Consider the following 17,436-nt stretch of genomic DNA (forward strand, 5'->3'; position numbering starts at 1 on the left):
CCAAGAGTGAATCTTTCGGGTAGTGGGGTTTCTTTGCCAGAGCTCCTCGCAACTCTCCATTGGCTGGAACCACAAGGGAGCTGTCTGTAATGATGCACGTGACGCCGCTTTTGGTGCTAAATGTCGAGTGCACGGTCCCTGTCCTGGCTGGGGGGTGGGGTGGACTGTAGTCACCTTTGGCCTTGAGCTCGAACCTGAATGTGGGCTGCAATCTGGCATCATATTTCCCGAGTGCCAGCGTATTACTGTAGGAATCCGAGTAACGAACAGCCACCTCTCCCATAAAGATTGGCTGCCACTTTTCCACCCCGAAGAATCGCGGCACTCCTTGCCTGATCTTTTGTCATCAATCTTCACCAACCAATGCCATTTTACACCCGCATTTGAGTTGTCTCGACTGGCAGATCCTCCCTTACAGCAACGTCCATCTCCTTCACTCTGAGTGCAGTCCTGGGGACTGAGCGATTCTCGCAATCATGGTTCGCCTTCGCGAGATCCCGAGGACGGCGGCCTTTGCCTGGTCCCCCGACCCATCCAAGCCCCTTTTGATCACCGGAACCAGAGCTGGAGCTGTTGATGCCGACTTCTCTGATGAGACCAAGCTGGAGCTGTGGGACCTCAACCTTGACAACCAAGACCAAGGCCTCGAGCTGCAGCCCATAGCCAGCATCAGCACCGACTCGAGGTAGGCTTTGCTGCTGCTGTCAAGCAACCAATCCGAATATTGTCGCTTACGGCACTTAGATTTTATGACCTTGCCTGGGGCCCCCCCGATTCCGATCACCCCAAGGGCATCATCGCTGGTGCTCTGGAGAATGGTTCTCTCGACCTTTGGGACGCAGAGAAGCTCATTGACGGCGCCGAAGATGCCTTCATGTCCCGAACAACGAAGCACACCGGTGCAATCAAGTCTCTTCAGTTCAACCCCCTCCGCTCCAACATACTCGCAACCGCCGGCGCAAAGGGCGAGCTATTTATATACGACGTCAACGATGTCGAGAACCCGTTCCGACTTGGTACCGCTGCTGCCCGCGCAGACGATCTGGAATGCGTCGCTTGGAACCGCAAGGTTGCGCACATTCTGGCTACTGGAGGATCTGGTGGCTTTGTCACTGTTTGGGATCTGAAGACTAAGAAGGCTTCCTTGACGTTGAATAACAACAGGAAGCCCGTCAGTGCCATCGCCTGGGATCCCAACAACTCGACCAAGCTCCTGACTTCCACATATGACGATACCTCCCCCGTCATCTTCCTTTGGGATCTCAGAAACTCCAATGCGCCAGAGAGGACACTCCAGGGACACGAGCAGGGTATTCTGTCGCTGTCTTGGTGCCAGCAGGATAGCGACTTGCTGCTTTCGTGTGGCAAAGACAACAGAACCCTGGTCTGGAATCCCCAGACGGGCGACCGTTACGGAGAGTTCCCCGAAGTCACGAACTGGACCTTCCTCACTCGATTCAACCCCTCCAACCCCAACCTCTCAGCGACCGCTGGCTTCGATGGCAAGATTACCATCCAGACCCTCCAGAACACCAACCCCTCCAACACTCAGGCCTCCACCACGAACAACCTGGACGGCGAGGATTTCTTCACCAGTGCCCAAACGCAGCCTCAGGGCGCATCTTTCTCGCTGAACAAGGCGCCGAAGTGGTTCGAGCGCCCCATTGGTGCCTCTTTCGGATTCGGTGGAAAGCTGGTCATTTTCAAGCAGAATGCTCAGCAACGGTCCACCAAGATCTCGATTTCGCAGTTCTCTGTGGACTCGTCGATCGGTGCTGCAACGGAGAAGTTCGAACAAGCTCTGCAGTCTGGCGACATTGTCAGCCTCTGTGAGTCTCGCAAGGAACAGGCCAAGAGCGAGGAGGAAAAGGCGGACTGGCTCGTTATGGAGACGCTCACCAGCGAGAACCCGCGAAAGCGTATCATCGAGTATCTTGGGTTCAAGGAGGAGGAGATCGCTAATGGAGTCTCGAGCAAGGACGAAGAAAAGACCGAGGAAACCTCAGATGACAAGAAAGAGGAGGCCAAGGAGGGAGACAAGTCTGACAACATGTGGGGTGAAGGTGACGGCGAAGGCGAAGAAGACTTCCTGTCCAACCTCTCAGCAAACAAGGGGGCGAAGACAGACAGCCCCTTCCATTTGCTCGCGGATACCGACACCGCAGTTGAGAAGTCCATCACCAAGGCATTGATGCTCGGAAATTTTGGCAAGGCCACCGAGATTTCCCTCAAGGAAGAGCGTTGGGCAGACGCTTTCCTCATTGCTAACTGCGGCGGACAAGAACTTGTGGATAAGGTGCAGACTGCCTACCTGGCTAGCAAGGACGGAGTTCCCAGCTATGTCCGTCTTCTCGGCTCTGTTATCGCCAAGAACTTGTGGGATGTTGTCTACAACGCCGACCTTGAGAACTGGAAGGAGTCCATGGCCATCCTCTGCACATTTTCAGACCCTAAGGAGTTCCCTGACCTCTGTGATGCTCTTGGAGATCGCATCTTTGAGAGCGGTTCCCGTAAGGATGCCTCCTTCTGCTATCTGGTTGGGTCGAAGCTCGAGAAGGTCGTCTCCATCTGGATTACGGAACTTGAAGAGGCGGAGCAAGCTGGCGTGCAGGAGCCAAGCGATGACTCAACGTTTTCCGTTCATGCCCGTTCGCTGCAACATTTTATTGAGAAGGTTACCATCTTCCGCCAAGTCACCAAGTTCCAGGACTCCGGAAAGGATCAGAGTGCCGACTGGAAGCTGTCAGCTTTGTACGAAAAGTACACGGAGTACGCCGACATTGTTGCCGCTCACGGTCAGCTGGAGGTTGCGCAGAAGTATCTGGACCTGCTGCCCAAGGACTACCCTGAGGCCGAATTGGCCAGAAGCCGCTTAGGCCGCGCCACCCAGAAGGGTGCAGGCACTCAAGTTGCTGCCAAGACGACAGGTCCTGGTCGTCGACCTGGACAGCTTCCAGTAGTCAACAAAACACAGGCCACTCCGGCTTATCAGCCCACCGTCCCTACTCAGCCCTCTGGCCTCTCCAACCCGTACGCACCGGCAGCCCCGGCCCTCGTCACTCCGCCTGCACCGGCAGCTCCGTCAAACCCCTATGCCCCGGCCGCCCCGGCCATCGGTGGTTACACTCCTGCTGCCACTCAGTCTCCTTATGCTCCGGGACAAGGCTACCAGCCTCCGGTTGCCCAGTCCTATCAAGCGCCTTCGGGCTACGGACCGCCTCCCAGCAACTTCGGTGCCGTGCCGCCGCCTCCCCGCAACTCTACGCCCACTTCGAACTTCCGCCCCAAGGAGAGTTGGAACGACGTCCCATTGGTTGCCAGGGCACCCCCACCTAGGAAGACTACTCCCAAGGTTGCCACTATTACCTCGCCCTTTCCCAACCAGGGAAACCAGTCAGGACCTCCTCAGAGCCCTTACGGACGCACTGGCTCGACGCCTCCCCCACCTCCTCCCAAGGGTCCCGCACCGCCTCGTGTCACGTCTCCTCTGGCTGGACCTCCTCAGGCCTTCCAAGGGCCGCCTAGGCCAACATCAGCTGCCTCAAGCGCATACGCTCCGCCTCCGCCCCAGCCCGGTGCAGCTCCTTCCATGGCGCCTCCTTCCATGCCTCGCACCGCATCGCCGTACAACCCACCTCCATCTGGCGCTCCGCCTTCTAATCGCTACGCGCCTGCCCCCTCAGCGCAGCCGCAGACTAGCCAGCCGCCTTTGGGCTCTTCGATGCCGCCTCCTGGAAGCCAGCCGCCGCCCAGGAACCCCTACGCACCGCCGCCCCAGTCGGGTGCGCCGCAAAGTCAGTATGCGCCTTCGCCGTATGGTGCTCCGCCCGCCGCAACCTCCCGACCGCCTACTGGACCTCCTCCTTCGAGCGGACCCCCGCCTGCAGCTAGAGCCCAGCCTACGCCTCCTCCTCCGAAGGCTGCAGCAGCTCCGTCCAAACCTAGGCACCCCGCTGGCGACCGGTCGCACATTCCGGCCCATGCCCAGCGGTTGGTTGACGTGCTCAGTTCAGACATGCAGCGGGTGGCTTCCCGGGCGCCTTCTTCTTTTGGCGCTCAGGTCAAAGACACTCAAAAACGTCTCAACCTGCTGTTCGACCACTTGAACAATGAGGAGCTAATCAAACCCGATACTATTGACCAGCTCTGCGCACTGGGTGAGGCCATTGAGCAGAAGAACTACGAAGTGGCCCAAAAGATCCAGGTTGAGATTCAGCGGGACAAGACGGATGAATGCGGCAACTGGATGGTAAGTCCATATTCCCAGTCGTTCACTTGATTTTGATTGCTAATATTTGTAAGGTTGGTGTTAAACGGTTGATCAGCATGAGCAAGGCCACTCCATGAGGGCTTTGTAAAAGGACAGAAGACGGCATGTTGTCGAATATGAGCAGTTGATGATAGCCAATTGCGCTTTTTTACGTATACACTAGAGTTGAAAATGAAAGTAAATTGCCCAAGAAGCTGCTTCCAAACCGTAACATGCTGAGATCCCAGCAAAAGCAGCATTTGAGATCTTAGAGATATGCTCATTCAATGTTACCACTGAACTTGGTGTTTCCAACGGAAGAAGAAGAAGAAGAGTAGTAGTATAGTGATGGAGAAAAGAACACCTAATCAGCAACAACAAAAATGAGGTTTTAAGATACAGGTTAATTAGGTAGTCGATACTGATAGCCTCTGTGGGTGATAGGCTCATCAACCAGTGGCATGCATGTCCAAGCGAAGCGTTGCGGTGTTGCGTGGGGGTGGGCGGCTTGAGTTCAAAGCTGGCCGATTCCCCGATAAGATAAGCGCAAGCTAAGGCCAACATCATCCACAAAACGTCACTCTTCACCAACCTGTCTCCCCACCAGCAGCCAACCACTACACATAAGATGACGGAAGCGACAACAGATGATGCGGCCGCACAGCGCGCGGCGGAACAAGCTCGAATCCGTAAGGCTAAGCGGGAGGCCAAGATTCGTGCCGGCGGTGCGTCGAGATTGAACAAGATCACCGGTTTAGGTGGAGGATTGCAGCGAGGTACGACCCAACAATGCCTTGACGGTCGTGGCTGCGTGACCACATTTGCCATATTGTCTATGGGTTGAAAAATGTAGATGACTGATCTTTTACTCCAGATGATGCCGCTCCCACTCCCCCATCGACCACATCATCCCCGGCCCCCTCAGCGACATCGGGCCTCCCTAAGCCCAACGCGAGCTCCGAACATGCAGATCCTGAGGAGATCGACATCTCCCAGCACTACTACGAGCCAGCCTCAACTCCCCGTTCCTCTGCCACAGGTCCCCCCTTCGACCCTAACGCCATGACCGAGGACCAGCTGCGCCAGATGATGCTCGGCTTCGACAGACCTGGTCCCGGCGGCGCAGGCGGAGCCCCGCCCATGAACCCTTTTGCAGGTTCCGGCGGCATGGCGACAGGCGGCATGCCCGGCGGCGAGGATGACCCTCTGATGAAGATGCTCTCACAGATAATGGCTGGCGGAGGAGGCCCCGGCGGCATGCCCGGGTTCCCCGAAGCCGGCGGCGCGCAGGGTGGCTTCCCTGCCGGATTCCCTGGAATGCCTGGCATGCCCGGCATGCAAACGCCCGAGCAGGCCAAGGCCTCATCGTCTGCATACCTCTGGCGCATCGTCCACGCCGTCTTCGCCATTTCTCTGGGCTTGTACATAGCCCTGACGACGACCTTTTCCGGCACCAAGCTTGAGCGAGAGCGCACGGCGCTGGCATACAACTACCCCGTCGGTAGCGACGAGGCGGTCACGGACGTCAGCGGCATGGAGATGGGCCGCGAAGTCTTCTTCTGGATCTTCGCAACGACCGAGGCCATCCTGCTCACAACGCGGTTCTTCATCGAGCGTGGCCGCGCGCCGGCCGGAGGCATGCTATGGACTGTTGTTGGGTTCTTGCCCGGTAACATCAAGACCTATGCGGCGACGCTACTCCGGTACGGACAGATTTTTGCCACGGTCAGGAGTGATATCCTTGTCTGTGTTTTCGTCTTGGGTGTCGCTTCGTGGATACGTGGTTGACAGGAATAGCTTTGAAGTGGGTGATGTTTGCTGTCAAAGGCATAATGCGAAGACGGTACTCGGCCGTATCTTGGTCTGGCTGGTCAACTACAGCAACGATGGCCGAATACAATAACAGGCATTTACATACGTTCACTATTGCTACAACCGGTAATCAATGAGCAGCCACAGCAGCCTATATTTGCAGCGGCAGCAAGTCGACAGTCAATTGAGTATAAATTACAATGACCCCTGATGGACTACTTTTTTTTGGAAGAAGCCAATTGGCGCGTGAGGGCTAGCATCCGGGGTCGGTATCTAGCTAGCTGCCTATTAATTTTACCAAGAGGAAACAGAGTTCTGAGTATCGCCAGGTTAGCACAACTCACCGGTGGAACGTAGTTCATTGCTGATCAAGATCAAGCGTAAAGTGCTGTTTGTTTCAAAATCAAAAGTGCCCCACTCTCTGATGGTGCCTAGGAAGCAAGTGATGAAGCATGAAAGCTGTAGAAAAAGAGATAATGATCTACGGGGGTACCGGCACGCAAGATTGTTATATAGCAGTGATATACGGGTGTGGTGAAAGGCAAAACCTAAACATACCGTGTAAGTGATTTAGTAGTCATCTGAGTTTTTATACAGACGTGCGCTATGGTATGCAAAGAGCTTCCGACGCCACGCAAGGCGGCAGTAAGAAATGGCACTTGCAAAAGCCAGCGTTCTGCCGCCTCTCACAAATGCAGCTTTTTTTTCTACCATTCATCACTTCTCGTGTACTTCTCACCCCAAATTGGCGTATTTTCCATCCAAACAAAAATCAACATCGTCAAGACGCGCGTCCCGCTCCTCAACACAATGGCTGTCACCAGCTCCCACACTTACAGACACACACAGAACCGGGACCAGGTCAACGACAATTCTCTATTCTTCTTCATGCCTAACCAAGAATGGGGTGAGTTTTGACAATAGTACAAAGATGTTTTCACTGTCAGCAAAGAAGAAATCTCCGGCCTAGTTAGCCATGTTGTCGACGATGCGGACCCGCACGGAGCCATCACATTCAACTGCGCCGAGCAACTCATGATGTACTGCAAGGTCGCAAGGTTCCACGATTACGAAAGACATGCTCGCTTGCTTTCAACAAGTAGCCCAAGGAGCAGAAAGCCCACGGACAGGCAACACCCGGCTTTACGCATGAGAATTGGGACCAAGTCAAGAGCGAAGTCGTCGTAACTGGCAAAATTGCAAAGTCCAGTCAGAACCCACATTTGAGACGCAGGCTTCTGTCTACAGGCGACCGTATTTTATGCGAAGCCGCCTCTAAAGACCGCGTATGGGGCATCAGATACACGGTAAAGCATACCATGTCTCAACAACGGCATTAGGGGGAGAATCGCCTAGGCAAGGTGCTAATGGCGACAAGAGACCATCATAAGGCCGAACAAGCTTGGAACAGATAAACTTGAGAGCTATGGAAGGACTGAATCCATAATAAGCTCCCTTGATCTACATGGATTTGGTACGAGGAGAACGACAGTACAGCTCATGTTGGAAGTCGATGAAGAGGAATTGTTCGACAACTCAACACATAAACCCACTCACGCACACACGCATGCCTTCATCAGCAGGAACTAGAATGGGCAGAGTTAGAATGGTATACTAGCCAAATCAGGAAGGTTACTTCTGGGGCAGAGCCCAGTAGTAGCCGATGTCTAGCTACGGCTCGTAGCTGGAAGAGGAGCGATGGTACGGAGTGGATTTATAGCATCTCGAAATATCCAACTTATAGTTTCAAGCAACTTTGCTGTGTTTCTTCACCTCATTGATTGTTCATTTGACAGGTATTATTAGCATACAACTTGGATACTACTATAAGTATGCTGGCTTTTCTGTGGTGTCGTCAGCATCCCGATCAATTTCGTTTGCCTAGTAAACCACCTTGAGCAATCCTATTCCAGAAGCATTAGTCTATTGTTAAGATCCTTGGACTACCTCAGACCATCACTTCAACGACAAGATACCTGCAAATCTCATCCCCAAAACCTCATGCTGTGAAGATCTATAATTAAGGACTTCTAGACCCACGAACCGAGCAGGGTGCTCGAATGTTTGCAGCGAAAATGAGTACTGGCATATACCACTTGATCTTTCTCTTCAGTCCGAGAAAACCTTCGAAGAAATCCCAGAGTATCTCATTTCACGTGCCATGATGATTTATCTGGTATTCGCTGACCAGAGGGCGTCTGTAATCTGGAAACAGTGGACGAACTGGCCTGCCTCAGGTCCTGGCGGCGAGATTGGACTTCCTACCGGTGAATTGCAAGTCAAGTTCTTTGATTTTATTGTTGGCCGTCTCTCCAATAAGTCAGACACTTGGATAGGCGATGACCATATAAGGAGGGAATTCAAGCAAAACTAGGTAATATGACACCCAGATTCTATCACACAGCACCAAATTGATCATCGGACTAGAAAGCCAGTTGCTTCTATATCTATTCCTCCATGATTGCAACAAAACTCGTCTCAAACAACCTCACCTTCAAACAAGTCAGACAACTCAAATATCATCAAGACGCAGCTTCAGGAGAGAAGTCAGAATGGGGAAAATCGCCACAACGGATGAAGACCAGCATCGCCCCTCTTCTTCTCCTGACTCTTGGCTGGTTCTGCGCTGTGTACAGCGTCTGTCTCTGCCAAATGGCTGACGGCAGCTTCAAGGGGAAAGATAGTGTAGGGCCAGTTAAAATAGGACAAGTTCAGCGACGGCAGGTACCACTGCTCGGCCGGAGTGATCGGCGTCGGTAGCACTGGAGGCATCGTGCCGGACTTCAACAACTGCCGCTTCCTGGGGGTATGCCAGCGGCACCACGCCGACAGCGGTTTCAACTTCCGGGGAAAGGAGTAAGCCGAACGAGACAAGAATGGTGTACTGTACGATTTGTAGTGCTATGGTGTAGATGTCGCTGGCAAGGTCTGCAGTTGTACTAGCTTCGCGGGCCTTGCCGGAGACCAAGACTCCGGGGGCTCGGCTACGCCCGGCCTCGAGGGACTTTATGCCGCTGATCGGCAACCAGGGACAATTGCAAAGTTTATGTTCAGGGTTGCAAGCATCTCATTCTTCAAATTCTGGTAGCTAATCATGATAACTCATGGCAAGCACCAGAGCCCTTCCCCCCTCGCTGCCGTCACGATGACCTCATCGGAGAAAGGTTAATCACTGATACACGCGAACAGGTTCACATGTGTTTTGTCAGCTTACTTATCGGTTATTTTCATCGTCATTATGCTTCAGTGTCGATACTGTTTGTGTTGCCATTTCCGCAATTTTACTGCGACGCCGTTGTGCTATCGGCTGGGATCTATTGCAGGACATCCCCCTCTCACAACCTGCATGACTGCCCGGGCTATGTTGTGTGGCTTTTATACTTGCCTACTTCATTTTCGGCGAATAGAGAAAGTATCAAATCTTAGGTAGAGCGTGAAAACAATCCATATGCCCAAAACAGCAAGAGCGTAACTTACTCAAGCCAACTCATGTCGTCAAGAATCCCATAGGTAGAAAAAGGACCTCACTCGCCGATGACATGGAAGGGATGTCCGACCTCCGAGCCTTGCAAGGGATACATGATCCTCTTTGATGGGTTGGTCTGCGTGGTTCGACTGCCGCATTTCCACAGGCCGGCAGTGAAAGGAGGAGGAGGCTGGCGACCGTGACGGCCAGACACTGGCACTTTCCTGCAAGCATCTCCTTGCAAACACTTCTGAGTGGACTTGCAGATTGATTGGTTTTTACCTTCCAAACATCACATGTTGGTGGGCGTTGACGTAAACACTGAAGTTCACGATCATGGCCCACACTACCAGCATGTATCGCATACGAAACCCGAGACCAGCACCACTAACCATGCCTTCTATGGTGATCATCTCACAGGATATCACCCAAGAGAGAGAGAGAGAGAGAGAGAGAGAGAGAGGTTTTCTCGACGTACCAAGGAAGCCGAGTTAGGAGGCTCTTGAGATGCCATTCGCCATCATCAACGCCAACATCGCATGAAACCAAGGTGCAGAGACAACCCTCCAAACAAACCCCTGAGTTACCGTATCAGAAACCCAAAAAAACAAGCGCCAACTTGGAGAGAGGCAAAAAATTCACAGAAAAAGGAGCCCGAAACGACGCCTTCCTCCCTCTCACAGAGCGGAAGGGGAGGGATCGGGTACCGGAATAATCCTAGCCCCAGAGGTAGGCTGACCCAACCGCCCATCGTTCTTCTCCTCCTCCTCCTCTTCCAACCGTCTCCCCCCTTTGCCCGACCGTCTGCCCGCCTCCCTGCGAATGGGCACCTCCTACCGGAGGTCGCCAATCCGCCACCAGCGCTCCCGCCCTCACGATACCCCACGCCATTCCAGTCACCGTTCGTTTCCCGTCCAGGGCAGAACAGACTCAACGCCAAAGTAGTACGGACACACAGCCAGCATCCAACCCGTGCAAGAGCCCCTCCTCTCCACCTACGGGCACTAGCCGGTAGTCCAGCAACAAGACGCCGTCCACATACGTTCGTCACCATCAGGAAACCTAGCCAGCCAGTCAGCCACAAACACCTCCCTCGTCGAGAGCACTCGCTCGCCCAGCCCAGCCCAGCCTAGTTCGAAGACTGTTCGTCCCCCCCCCACCCCTTTCTAGCCTGCCATCACCGCTTTGTCCCTTTGTTCACGCACACCGTACTTCCTCCGCCCTCACGATGCCTTATCGCTGCCAAACAGGACCTTATCGAAACATCCTCCGGCCTTCGTCACCGCCAGCCGCTCAGATCCCCCTTCCCCTCTCTCCTTTCCGCCCACGATTCCTTCCTATCCGAGCCTCATTCGGCAGGCTAGCCTTTCTGGAGAGGAGGGGGGGCGGGGGACCGCATCAGCTTACCCCACCTTCACATCGCTCTTCCATTACCGCAGACACCCGCCGCACATGACAAGATGCGAGAGGGGCCAGTGACATATCGCCCGAACTAAGGCTTCTGTAGAATGTAGTGAGGAATTGTACCACACTAGCATCCAACCATGCAGCTTTCATCTCCGGGATAATATCGCGGAATGGATGCAGGCACGGGGTCGAGTGAAACAATGTGCCACCTTGTCGGCTGGGTAAAGGTGGGAAGCTGTAATACCCAGTAAGAACGCGTACGTGATCGACGTCGGGGGAAAAAAAAGAGGAACCTGCGGGGTGCATCTGCACCACGCGAGCTGAGCTTTCACATGTCAAAAACAAGCTGGTGACTCTGAGTAACCAAGTTTGGGGCGCAACCAACCCTTGCAGATTCTTGTGCGTGTCAGTCGTTAGGGAGCGAAAAAAGTTGAGATGGCAGATCAGCTCAACAGTTGAACCGGATCAGAAAAAGAGTCGAGTTTCTTCATAACTGACACCTGGGCCATTTGCACGAGATTCCAGTATAAAATAAATAAGTGTCTTTCATTGAGCAGATAAATATGAAAACAGCAGTGTGAAGGGTATCAACTACAAGAGCTTTCCCTGATAAACAGTGGTGAATCTGGGTAAATCTGGTTCCGCATGTAAATCATCGTCGCCTCCCATACACGGCCCGCATCAAGGCCGGGATACTCATAAATCACTCTCATCATCATCCAACTTGCTGCCCTTCGGGAAACCCCTGCTTTAATGTGTTCTTCATCTAGCCACATAAAGACAGTGTTCCAACGATGTGATACATAGACCTCATGCTCCATATTCGGACATCGTCTCTTGGGGTAGGAAGTGCACCAGTGGTAAGCCCATGTTATAACGGCCGTATTTCCAGGGTATAGTTACGTTCTCGTTACCGGATCACAAGGGCGGTTTCCTGAGCCCTGAGCTCGTCGTTGCCCTTCATTATATCTTCGAGCCACTCGGCGGCCATGGTCAGCATGGTACTTTTGCTGAAGCCGCCTCCCTTCAAGCCTGGCACGAGTTCACAGAGGTCATCGAAGCCTTCCTTGATCAGGGTTCGGCGCTTTTGCTCGCTCTTGATGTGGTTCTCTCGCTTCTGTGCTTCAGTCAGATTCTCGCGGGGTGGCTTGGCCCCTCCCGTGCCCGACTTGCGTCTTCTGCCGGCTGTGCCGTTTTCAGTTGGTGATGTAGCGGGGATCGAGTCGACCTTGGTCTTGCGTTTCCTCGCCGCCTTTGTTGCCATACCATTTTCCTCTTCGTCTTCGTCGAGGTCTTCCTTTGTATTTCTGCTCTTCCTCCTCTTCCGTGGAGGAGCGTCCGCGTCTTCCTCCTTTTTTAGAATCTCCGAAGACTTTCGACTGTGTCCCTTTCCCAACGCATGCTCGCCGTTGGGGCTCGGTGGGCGAGTGTTATCCGTGCTTTGACTTGGCTCGAGGCACTCCATATATCTCAGTTGGACTTTGGATAAAGCATCGTACGTTTCTTTTGGGTCCGGGACGAAACTGTTGGAGCGGTTGAAGCGAGCATCCGAGCCCCATTGGACATCAATATTAGCAGCCTGGTTTGCCCGTTGTGCGGAAACCCTCTCTCCCGGAGCGGGACCGAAAAACATGTCGGCGAAGGTGCTCTCGTGGTCGTCAACGAGGCTAGCCTGAGCTATGCTGCCGCGCTCAGCACGCTTGAAATCCTCCATAGGCTGATGTCTGAGGTGACCGACTGGGGGCCCGAGAGAGTGCGGCATATCCCTACTACTGCTGCCAAACATCGGCCCAGACCCGCTCGCGTTTGATCTCGACGATGAACCGTTGTGTAGTAGTGTGCTGGCAGCTTGGAGAACATCGGCTGAGGCATGCTGTTCGAGTGACGGGTGTGATTGCGGCTGATGCTGCGGTTGCTGTTGCTGCTGATGTTGCTGGTGGTGGTGGTGGTGGTGGTGGTGGTGCTGTTGTTGCTGCTGCTGTGACGGAGGAGGGGGAGGCGGTGGCATCAAAGTTGAGCTCATTGACATCATGTCGGAAAAGTCAGTATGGGTCATGGCATGACCAGGGGAGGCGAGCGGTGGTGGTGCGGGCGACTGGCCAAAAGACGTGGCTGTCCCCATAAACTGGGGTGGTAGATCCAACCAGGCATCACTGAAGTTGAGGCCTTCACCAAATGATGGTAGGTTGTAGTGGTCCGCCGTCATGTCCTCGAAGAAGGAGCTGAGTAGCTTGGTGTCATTGTCGGAGAGGAGAGGTGCGCCGGGGGCGGGCTCGGGGGGGTCGAGGAAGAAGTCTTGAGAAGAATCAACGGCATCTGGGGAGGCAGTCAGCGAACATTTGACTTCGGCGCAAGGCGGAAAGGGGAGGAGACTTACAGCCGAAGGGCAAATTCGGGTCTGACGGCTGCGTCGAACCCATCCTGGGACGTTGTATGGCGAGCATGGGTGCGTCTTGTGGCAAATGGACGGTAGTCGTCGGATGTGCTGGTTCTGGTAGGGAGAGACGTTGAGCGATGAGGCTTCGAGAAAAGTGAGGAGAGAATGAATGCGAGCGACTCGGAGGCGAGCATGCGCATTCCTCTGGGCAAGTCGATATACTAGAGGGGCATGGCAGGAGGAACGGAACGTGTCTATCAAAAAGCGCAGCGCGTCTAGACGAAGAAGAGGCTCGGTTGGCTGGGCTGGGCTGGACTGGGCTGGGGAGAGGACGTGCGGAGGAGCGGCGGCAGTCAAGTAGGTAGCGGGCAGTCGTTGGGCTGTCTTGTGATTTGGCGGGGTGGCGGATTGTTGTTGTTGTTGCGGCAGCAGAGCCCGCAATGGTGCTGCTTGATAGGAGTGCGAAGAGGTTGGTGGGTGGTTTTGGTCGTCTTTAGGTGCGCGCCGTGGCAGAGCAGCAGGAGTCGGAGGTGGACGCCTGGTGGGTTACGTCGAGGCGGAAGTGGGGTGGTGGCTGCGCTTAGGCAACGCACCGGGCTTCTGGATCCCTAGTGCTAAGGGAAAGGATGTCTTCGTTCTCGTCTCGTCCGCCGAGCGGGGGGTTAGGGAGGAGGAGGTTGAGGATGATGGGGAAGAAAGGTCGGATGGCGAGGACGGGGGCCTGGTGAATAAAGGTCGGAAGGGTGCTGTATAAGGTAAGGCGAGCAAGGTACGGTGAGGTAAAGCTGGGGAGGTAGGTAGGTGCTGGACGGTGAGGTGGGCCAGAAAGCTGGAGCTGTAGGGCAGCGAGCGGGAATGAACAGCTCGTGGGTAGTTTCCAAGGTCTACCCCCGGCGGACGGTTATACGGCCCATGCAGGGCTAAGAATACTGAAAAGACCCTTGAGTCTGGTCGAACAGCAGAAGTAGAGAATGCAGGAGGGGAGGGAGGGCTACGGCGACTCTGGCGAGAGCGAGCTTGGAGACGAGGAAGGTACGTGTATAGATAGGTATGTTGAAGATGGGATGCGAGCTCGAAGCCCATTTGAAGCATTGGACTGCTTTGCGAACAGACTTTCTGGCGGCCGTGGGCGCGCGGATGCGTGATGTTGAGGTTCCCTCACCCGTGTACTTGCATATCCAGGTTCAGCAACAACCGTGGTCGGTTATCAAGATAGCAGAAACCAGTGATGACAGGTGAGTGTGAGTGAGACGGACCCCCAGTCACCTTTGGCCAGATGCAAGCTACGCAAGTAAGACAGATCGGGAGAAGGACGGGGCTACGGCGGCAGCCAAAGACCCGTGATGTGGATTTTTTTTTTCCTTCTGTAAAAGGTAGGTAGGTAGGTAATACCTCGGGAAGGTGAGTGGGCAATGACGAGCAGGTAATCAAGAAGGATGACCGGGAAAGAATGAATTGGTCTGGGGCACCCACAAGCCAAACATCCACCCACCCCTGTTGACCAGGGGGGATGGTTGAGAGCCAGTGCTGCCAGAACGGTCAGAGACAGAGACAGCGACAGAGGGAGGATAGGTCGCAGGGCAGCGGACTGGGCAGGACAGGGCAGGTACGCAGTAGGTTGCAGCGGGGAGAGAGGGAGGAGTGGGGTTTGCTGGGATGGCGGCACGGTCACCTGCATCGCCCTGCAAGCCTCCGCAAGTTAGTAGGTACCTACCAGCTGCTGCTGTATCAAACAGGTTCATACATACCTAGGTAGGTAGTAGTAGTGCTATATATGAAGTACGTAGCACGTAAGGTACCTACCTTCCTTGGTAGGTAGTTAGAGAGGAAGGCACAACAGGCACGGCCTCGATACGGGCGAGTGAGTGAGTGTGCTTAATTCTCCTGGAAAAACACAATCGCAATTGGTCCAGCTCGTCATCACCAAGTGGGAAGCTATTACCGGTTGATTGAATTCTTGCCTTCGCCTGCCCAACAACTGGACAGGGACAGAAGGCTCGATGAGAGAAAGGAAAGGAATACCTAGGCAGACAAGATCGGCGTCAAAGCCATACAGTACCTAAGACGCGGACATGAGACAAGCCGAGCAATATCGTTAAAACAGTACTCCGATACTGCTGACAAAGACCACTCTTGTGGGCTTGGGGTCGTACAAAGGGCGGTCAGCAGACAGGCCGAGAGCCGCATAAACGATTCTGATTTGCTCGTCAAGTCCAGCCTCAACCATTTCATCAGGCAGTACCTGGCGGCCTGGGGGTTGATGCATCTCACCACTAGGTACTTACTTTGCCTTATCCGCTTAGCACTCTCTAACGGGGCATCACATGCTAACTTCTCTCACTTTCTCCTCAATCTCAATCCCTCCTCCTCCTCCTCCTCCTCCTCCTGCTCCTCCTCCTCTTCCTCCGCCTCCTCTTCCTCCGCCTGCCTGTCGGCCTGCTCCTCTCTTTCTCCTCCCGCTGTCTCACGCTGTCAGTCATGTTCTAGTCTCATCCCCCCCCACCTCGCTGCCCCAGAAATTCCTTGGCGCCATCCTCGATGTACATCGTTCATCGTACTGGATGGGTGCTCCGCATTGTCGCACCCTAAGCTTTCCCCAGCACTTTTTCGTACCGCATCTCAACTTGGAGTAGCTTTCGAGGGATCCGTCCCGCAACCCGCCCTAAGAAGTTTTTTGACTCAACCTTTGTCTTTCACGTTTTTCCCTCTCATCTACTTATCTTTCGGCCAAACTCGTTGCTTCCAACTGTCGCCTGGAACTGCATCTGTAACACCGCTCCGCCCTGTTCCTTTCTCTCCCGGCACTGAGCCTGGATCTACCCTTGTCGCTTCGCCCGCAGCAGCTTTGCTTCAGCCTTTGGGAATCTTGACGGCCTCACCGGCCGATACGTCTTTTGCTAGCGTCGACAGATCCCGCTAAGGCACCTCACAGACACTGCATGTCCAGCCTCTGCTAAGAAACATCGAGACAAAGAAACAAACACAGCCTCGGTCGATGCGAAACGGCTGGTTGTCCTAGCCTGTCTGTGTTTACCGCCCACGAGCCCAGTCGACACTCGACACTCGACTCTGCCTGGCTATTTCGCCCTTTTAGAGAGAGCGCAGACGGAGCCATCGCTGACCTTGCCGACGGCCAGTCGATCGCATTGATCAATTCTTTAAAGCACTCGGCGCTTCACAAGCACTCAGGGAAGGCCTCCATCCGTCCCCTGTTTAGCATCGCCTGCCACCTGCCGAGCCAACGCAAAACGTAATTCCCTTCAGGTTCCCTTCCACCGCACAAACTCCAGACCGATGGAAGTCTCTTATTGAATGCCGTCGCACTCGCATGGATTGCTGTGCCTAAGCCCCAATGTGGCTTGGCTCCGTCCAGTCTGTCCTTTATTGCCATCTTTTGTCTTCCTTGGTTGACAGCGTGAATCTCCGCGTGACAAGCCAGCTGATCGGAACAATCCTGCGGCCAATCATATCTGAAAGCAGTTTGACTGGAGGAAGTGACCTACCTCGGCCACGTTTGCCAGATTCAACCTCTTCTCCAGGGGGGAGTGCCGAAGGATCCAATCGTCACAATCACCCTGGCCTTCATTATACTCTTCCTAGACAACGTACGTCGCCCATCCTACCCTCCATCACATCGTGGGCCCGATATTTCCCCACAATTTCCCGTCCTCTTCATATCGTGCCACGCAAGGTACGGACACATCATACTTTCGACACTAGAGCATAGTCCCAGCTCTGCCCTAGGCGTCGGCCAGCTGTCTGGAGGACCGTTCGTTCACGACACTCGACGAGCCAATTGAGCAATTTGGTTACCTTACCCTGGTAAGACGCGCCCGATAGTCTATGAATATCATCTGCATGCTGTCTTGTTATTGTTCAATACCCCACTACAAACATGCCGAGGTTTTCCCCTGCAGATCGCATCTAGCTGCATCCGAGATATCTGGACAACTTCAAGTGAAGTCGAGCCCAGCTGGGCAACACCGGAGCTTGGTCTTCTAACCAGATACCTGTCCTCACCCCGTCAGTTTCGCAACGCAACATGGTTCATACGGAGTACCCTCCATACGAAGCGGGCAGGCTATCCGCTTATCGTGTCTATCCCCCATTACCTAAGGTAGTTCA

At 54.2% G+C, this 17,436-nt stretch overlaps 8 protein-coding genes across 8 annotated transcripts; 5 read left to right on the plus strand and 3 right to left on the minus strand.

Moving 5' to 3' along the window:
- Nucleotides 1-476: 476 nt before the first annotated feature.
- Nucleotides 477-3,625, plus strand: LY79DRAFT_490670 (WD40-repeat-containing domain protein; the record flags this gene model as incomplete). Its single annotated transcript, XM_060553316.1, has 2 exons — nt 477-685; nt 745-3,625. Coding segments are annotated over 2 exons (3,090 nt in total), but the record flags the coding sequence as incomplete, so codon positions are not given.
- Nucleotides 3,626-3,721: 96 nt separating this feature from the next.
- Nucleotides 3,722-4,347, plus strand: LY79DRAFT_509828 (uncharacterized protein; the record flags this gene model as incomplete). The annotated part of the gene is made up of 2 exons (XM_060554093.1): nt 3,722-4,249; nt 4,303-4,347. The coding sequence occupies 2 exons, from the start codon at nt 3,722-3,724 to the stop codon at nt 4,345-4,347; spliced, it is 573 nt and encodes a 190-aa protein (XP_060417106.1).
- A 490-nt stretch (nt 4,348-4,837) lies between these two features.
- LY79DRAFT_627365 (uncharacterized protein) lies at nt 4,838-6,440 on the plus strand. Its single transcript, XM_060562123.1, has 2 exons — nt 4,838-5,025; nt 5,124-6,440. The coding sequence occupies exons 1-2, from the start codon at nt 4,878-4,880 to the stop codon at nt 6,035-6,037; spliced, it is 1,062 nt and encodes a 353-aa protein (XP_060417107.1). The 5' UTR covers nt 4,838-4,877; the 3' UTR covers nt 6,038-6,440.
- A 308-nt stretch (nt 6,441-6,748) lies between these two features.
- LY79DRAFT_648001 (uncharacterized protein) lies at nt 6,749-7,685 on the plus strand. Its single transcript, XM_060562500.1, has 3 exons — nt 6,749-6,968; nt 6,993-7,160; nt 7,181-7,685. The coding sequence occupies exons 1-3, from the start codon at nt 6,872-6,874 to the stop codon at nt 7,399-7,401; spliced, it is 486 nt and encodes a 161-aa protein (XP_060417108.1). The 5' UTR covers nt 6,749-6,871; the 3' UTR covers nt 7,402-7,685.
- A 2,386-nt stretch (nt 7,686-10,071) lies between these two features.
- Nucleotides 10,072-11,542, minus strand: LY79DRAFT_83414 (uncharacterized protein). Its single transcript, XM_060565148.1, has 2 exons — nt 10,940-11,542; nt 10,072-10,589 (listed from the first exon to the last, which is right to left on the minus strand). Exons 1-2 carry the CDS (start codon nt 11,238-11,240, stop codon nt 10,111-10,113), a joined length of 780 nt encoding a protein of 259 aa, XP_060417109.1. The 5' UTR covers nt 11,241-11,542; the 3' UTR covers nt 10,072-10,110.
- LY79DRAFT_83393 (helix-loop-helix DNA-binding domain-containing protein) lies at nt 11,543-13,617 on the minus strand. Its single transcript, XM_060565147.1, has 2 exons — nt 13,312-13,617; nt 11,543-13,250 (listed from the first exon to the last, which is right to left on the minus strand). The coding sequence occupies exons 1-2, from the start codon at nt 13,376-13,378 to the stop codon at nt 11,845-11,847; spliced, it is 1,473 nt and encodes a 490-aa protein (XP_060417110.1). The 5' UTR covers nt 13,379-13,617; the 3' UTR covers nt 11,543-11,844.
- LY79DRAFT_83392 (uncharacterized protein) lies at nt 13,618-14,516 on the minus strand. The gene has a single exon (XM_060565146.1). It carries the CDS (start codon nt 14,401-14,403, stop codon nt 13,858-13,860), a length of 546 nt encoding a protein of 181 aa, XP_060417111.1. The 5' UTR covers nt 14,404-14,516; the 3' UTR covers nt 13,618-13,857.
- Nucleotides 14,517-16,545: 2,029 nt separating this feature from the next.
- Nucleotides 16,546-17,138, plus strand: LY79DRAFT_83461 (uncharacterized protein). The gene has a single exon (XM_060565149.1). The coding sequence runs from the start codon at nt 16,664-16,666 to the stop codon at nt 17,036-17,038; it is 375 nt and encodes a 124-aa protein (XP_060417112.1). The 5' UTR covers nt 16,546-16,663; the 3' UTR covers nt 17,039-17,138.
- The last annotated feature ends 298 nt before the right edge of the window (nt 17,139-17,436 follow it).

This window comes from Colletotrichum navitas (genome assembly GCF_030913465.1).
Source record: "Colletotrichum navitas strain CBS 125086 chromosome Unknown LY79scaffold_13, whole genome shotgun sequence".
In the NCBI taxonomy this organism is placed as follows: domain Eukaryota; kingdom Fungi; phylum Ascomycota; class Sordariomycetes; order Glomerellales; family Glomerellaceae; genus Colletotrichum; species Colletotrichum navitas.

Coding starts and splice junctions, on each gene's coding strand:
- LY79DRAFT_627365 (XM_060562123.1), top strand. CDS start 4,878: ATGACGGAAGCGACAACAGATGATGCGGCCGCACAGCGCGCGGCGGAA. Junction 5,026..5,123: donor AGGTGGAGGATTGCAGCGAG/GTACGACCCAAC, acceptor CTTTTACTCCAG/ATGATGCCGCTCCCACTCCC.
- LY79DRAFT_648001 (XM_060562500.1), top strand. CDS start 6,872: ATGGCTGTCACCAGCTCCCACACTTACAGACACACACAGAACCGGGAC. Junction 6,969..6,992: donor CATGCCTAACCAAGAATGGG/GTGAGTTTTGAC, acceptor AATAGTACAAAG/ATGTTTTCACTGTCAGCAAA.
- LY79DRAFT_83414 (XM_060565148.1), bottom strand. CDS start 11,240: ATGCACCCCGCAGGTTCCTCTTTTTTTTCCCCCGACGTCGATCACGTA. Junction 10,590..10,939: donor AATGGAAGAGCGATGTGAAG/GTGGGGTAAGCT, acceptor CTGGCTGGCTAG/GTTTCCTGATGGTGACGAAC.
- LY79DRAFT_83393 (XM_060565147.1), bottom strand. CDS start 13,378: ATGCTCGCCATACAACGTCCCAGGATGGGTTCGACGCAGCCGTCAGAC. Junction 13,251..13,311: donor CCCGAATTTGCCCTTCGGCT/GTAAGTCTCCTC, acceptor CTGCCTCCCCAG/ATGCCGTTGATTCTTCTCAA.
- LY79DRAFT_83392 (XM_060565146.1), bottom strand. CDS start 14,403: ATGCTTCAAATGGGCTTCGAGCTCGCATCCCATCTTCAACATACCTAT.
- LY79DRAFT_83461 (XM_060565149.1), top strand. CDS start 16,664: ATGTGGCTTGGCTCCGTCCAGTCTGTCCTTTATTGCCATCTTTTGTCT.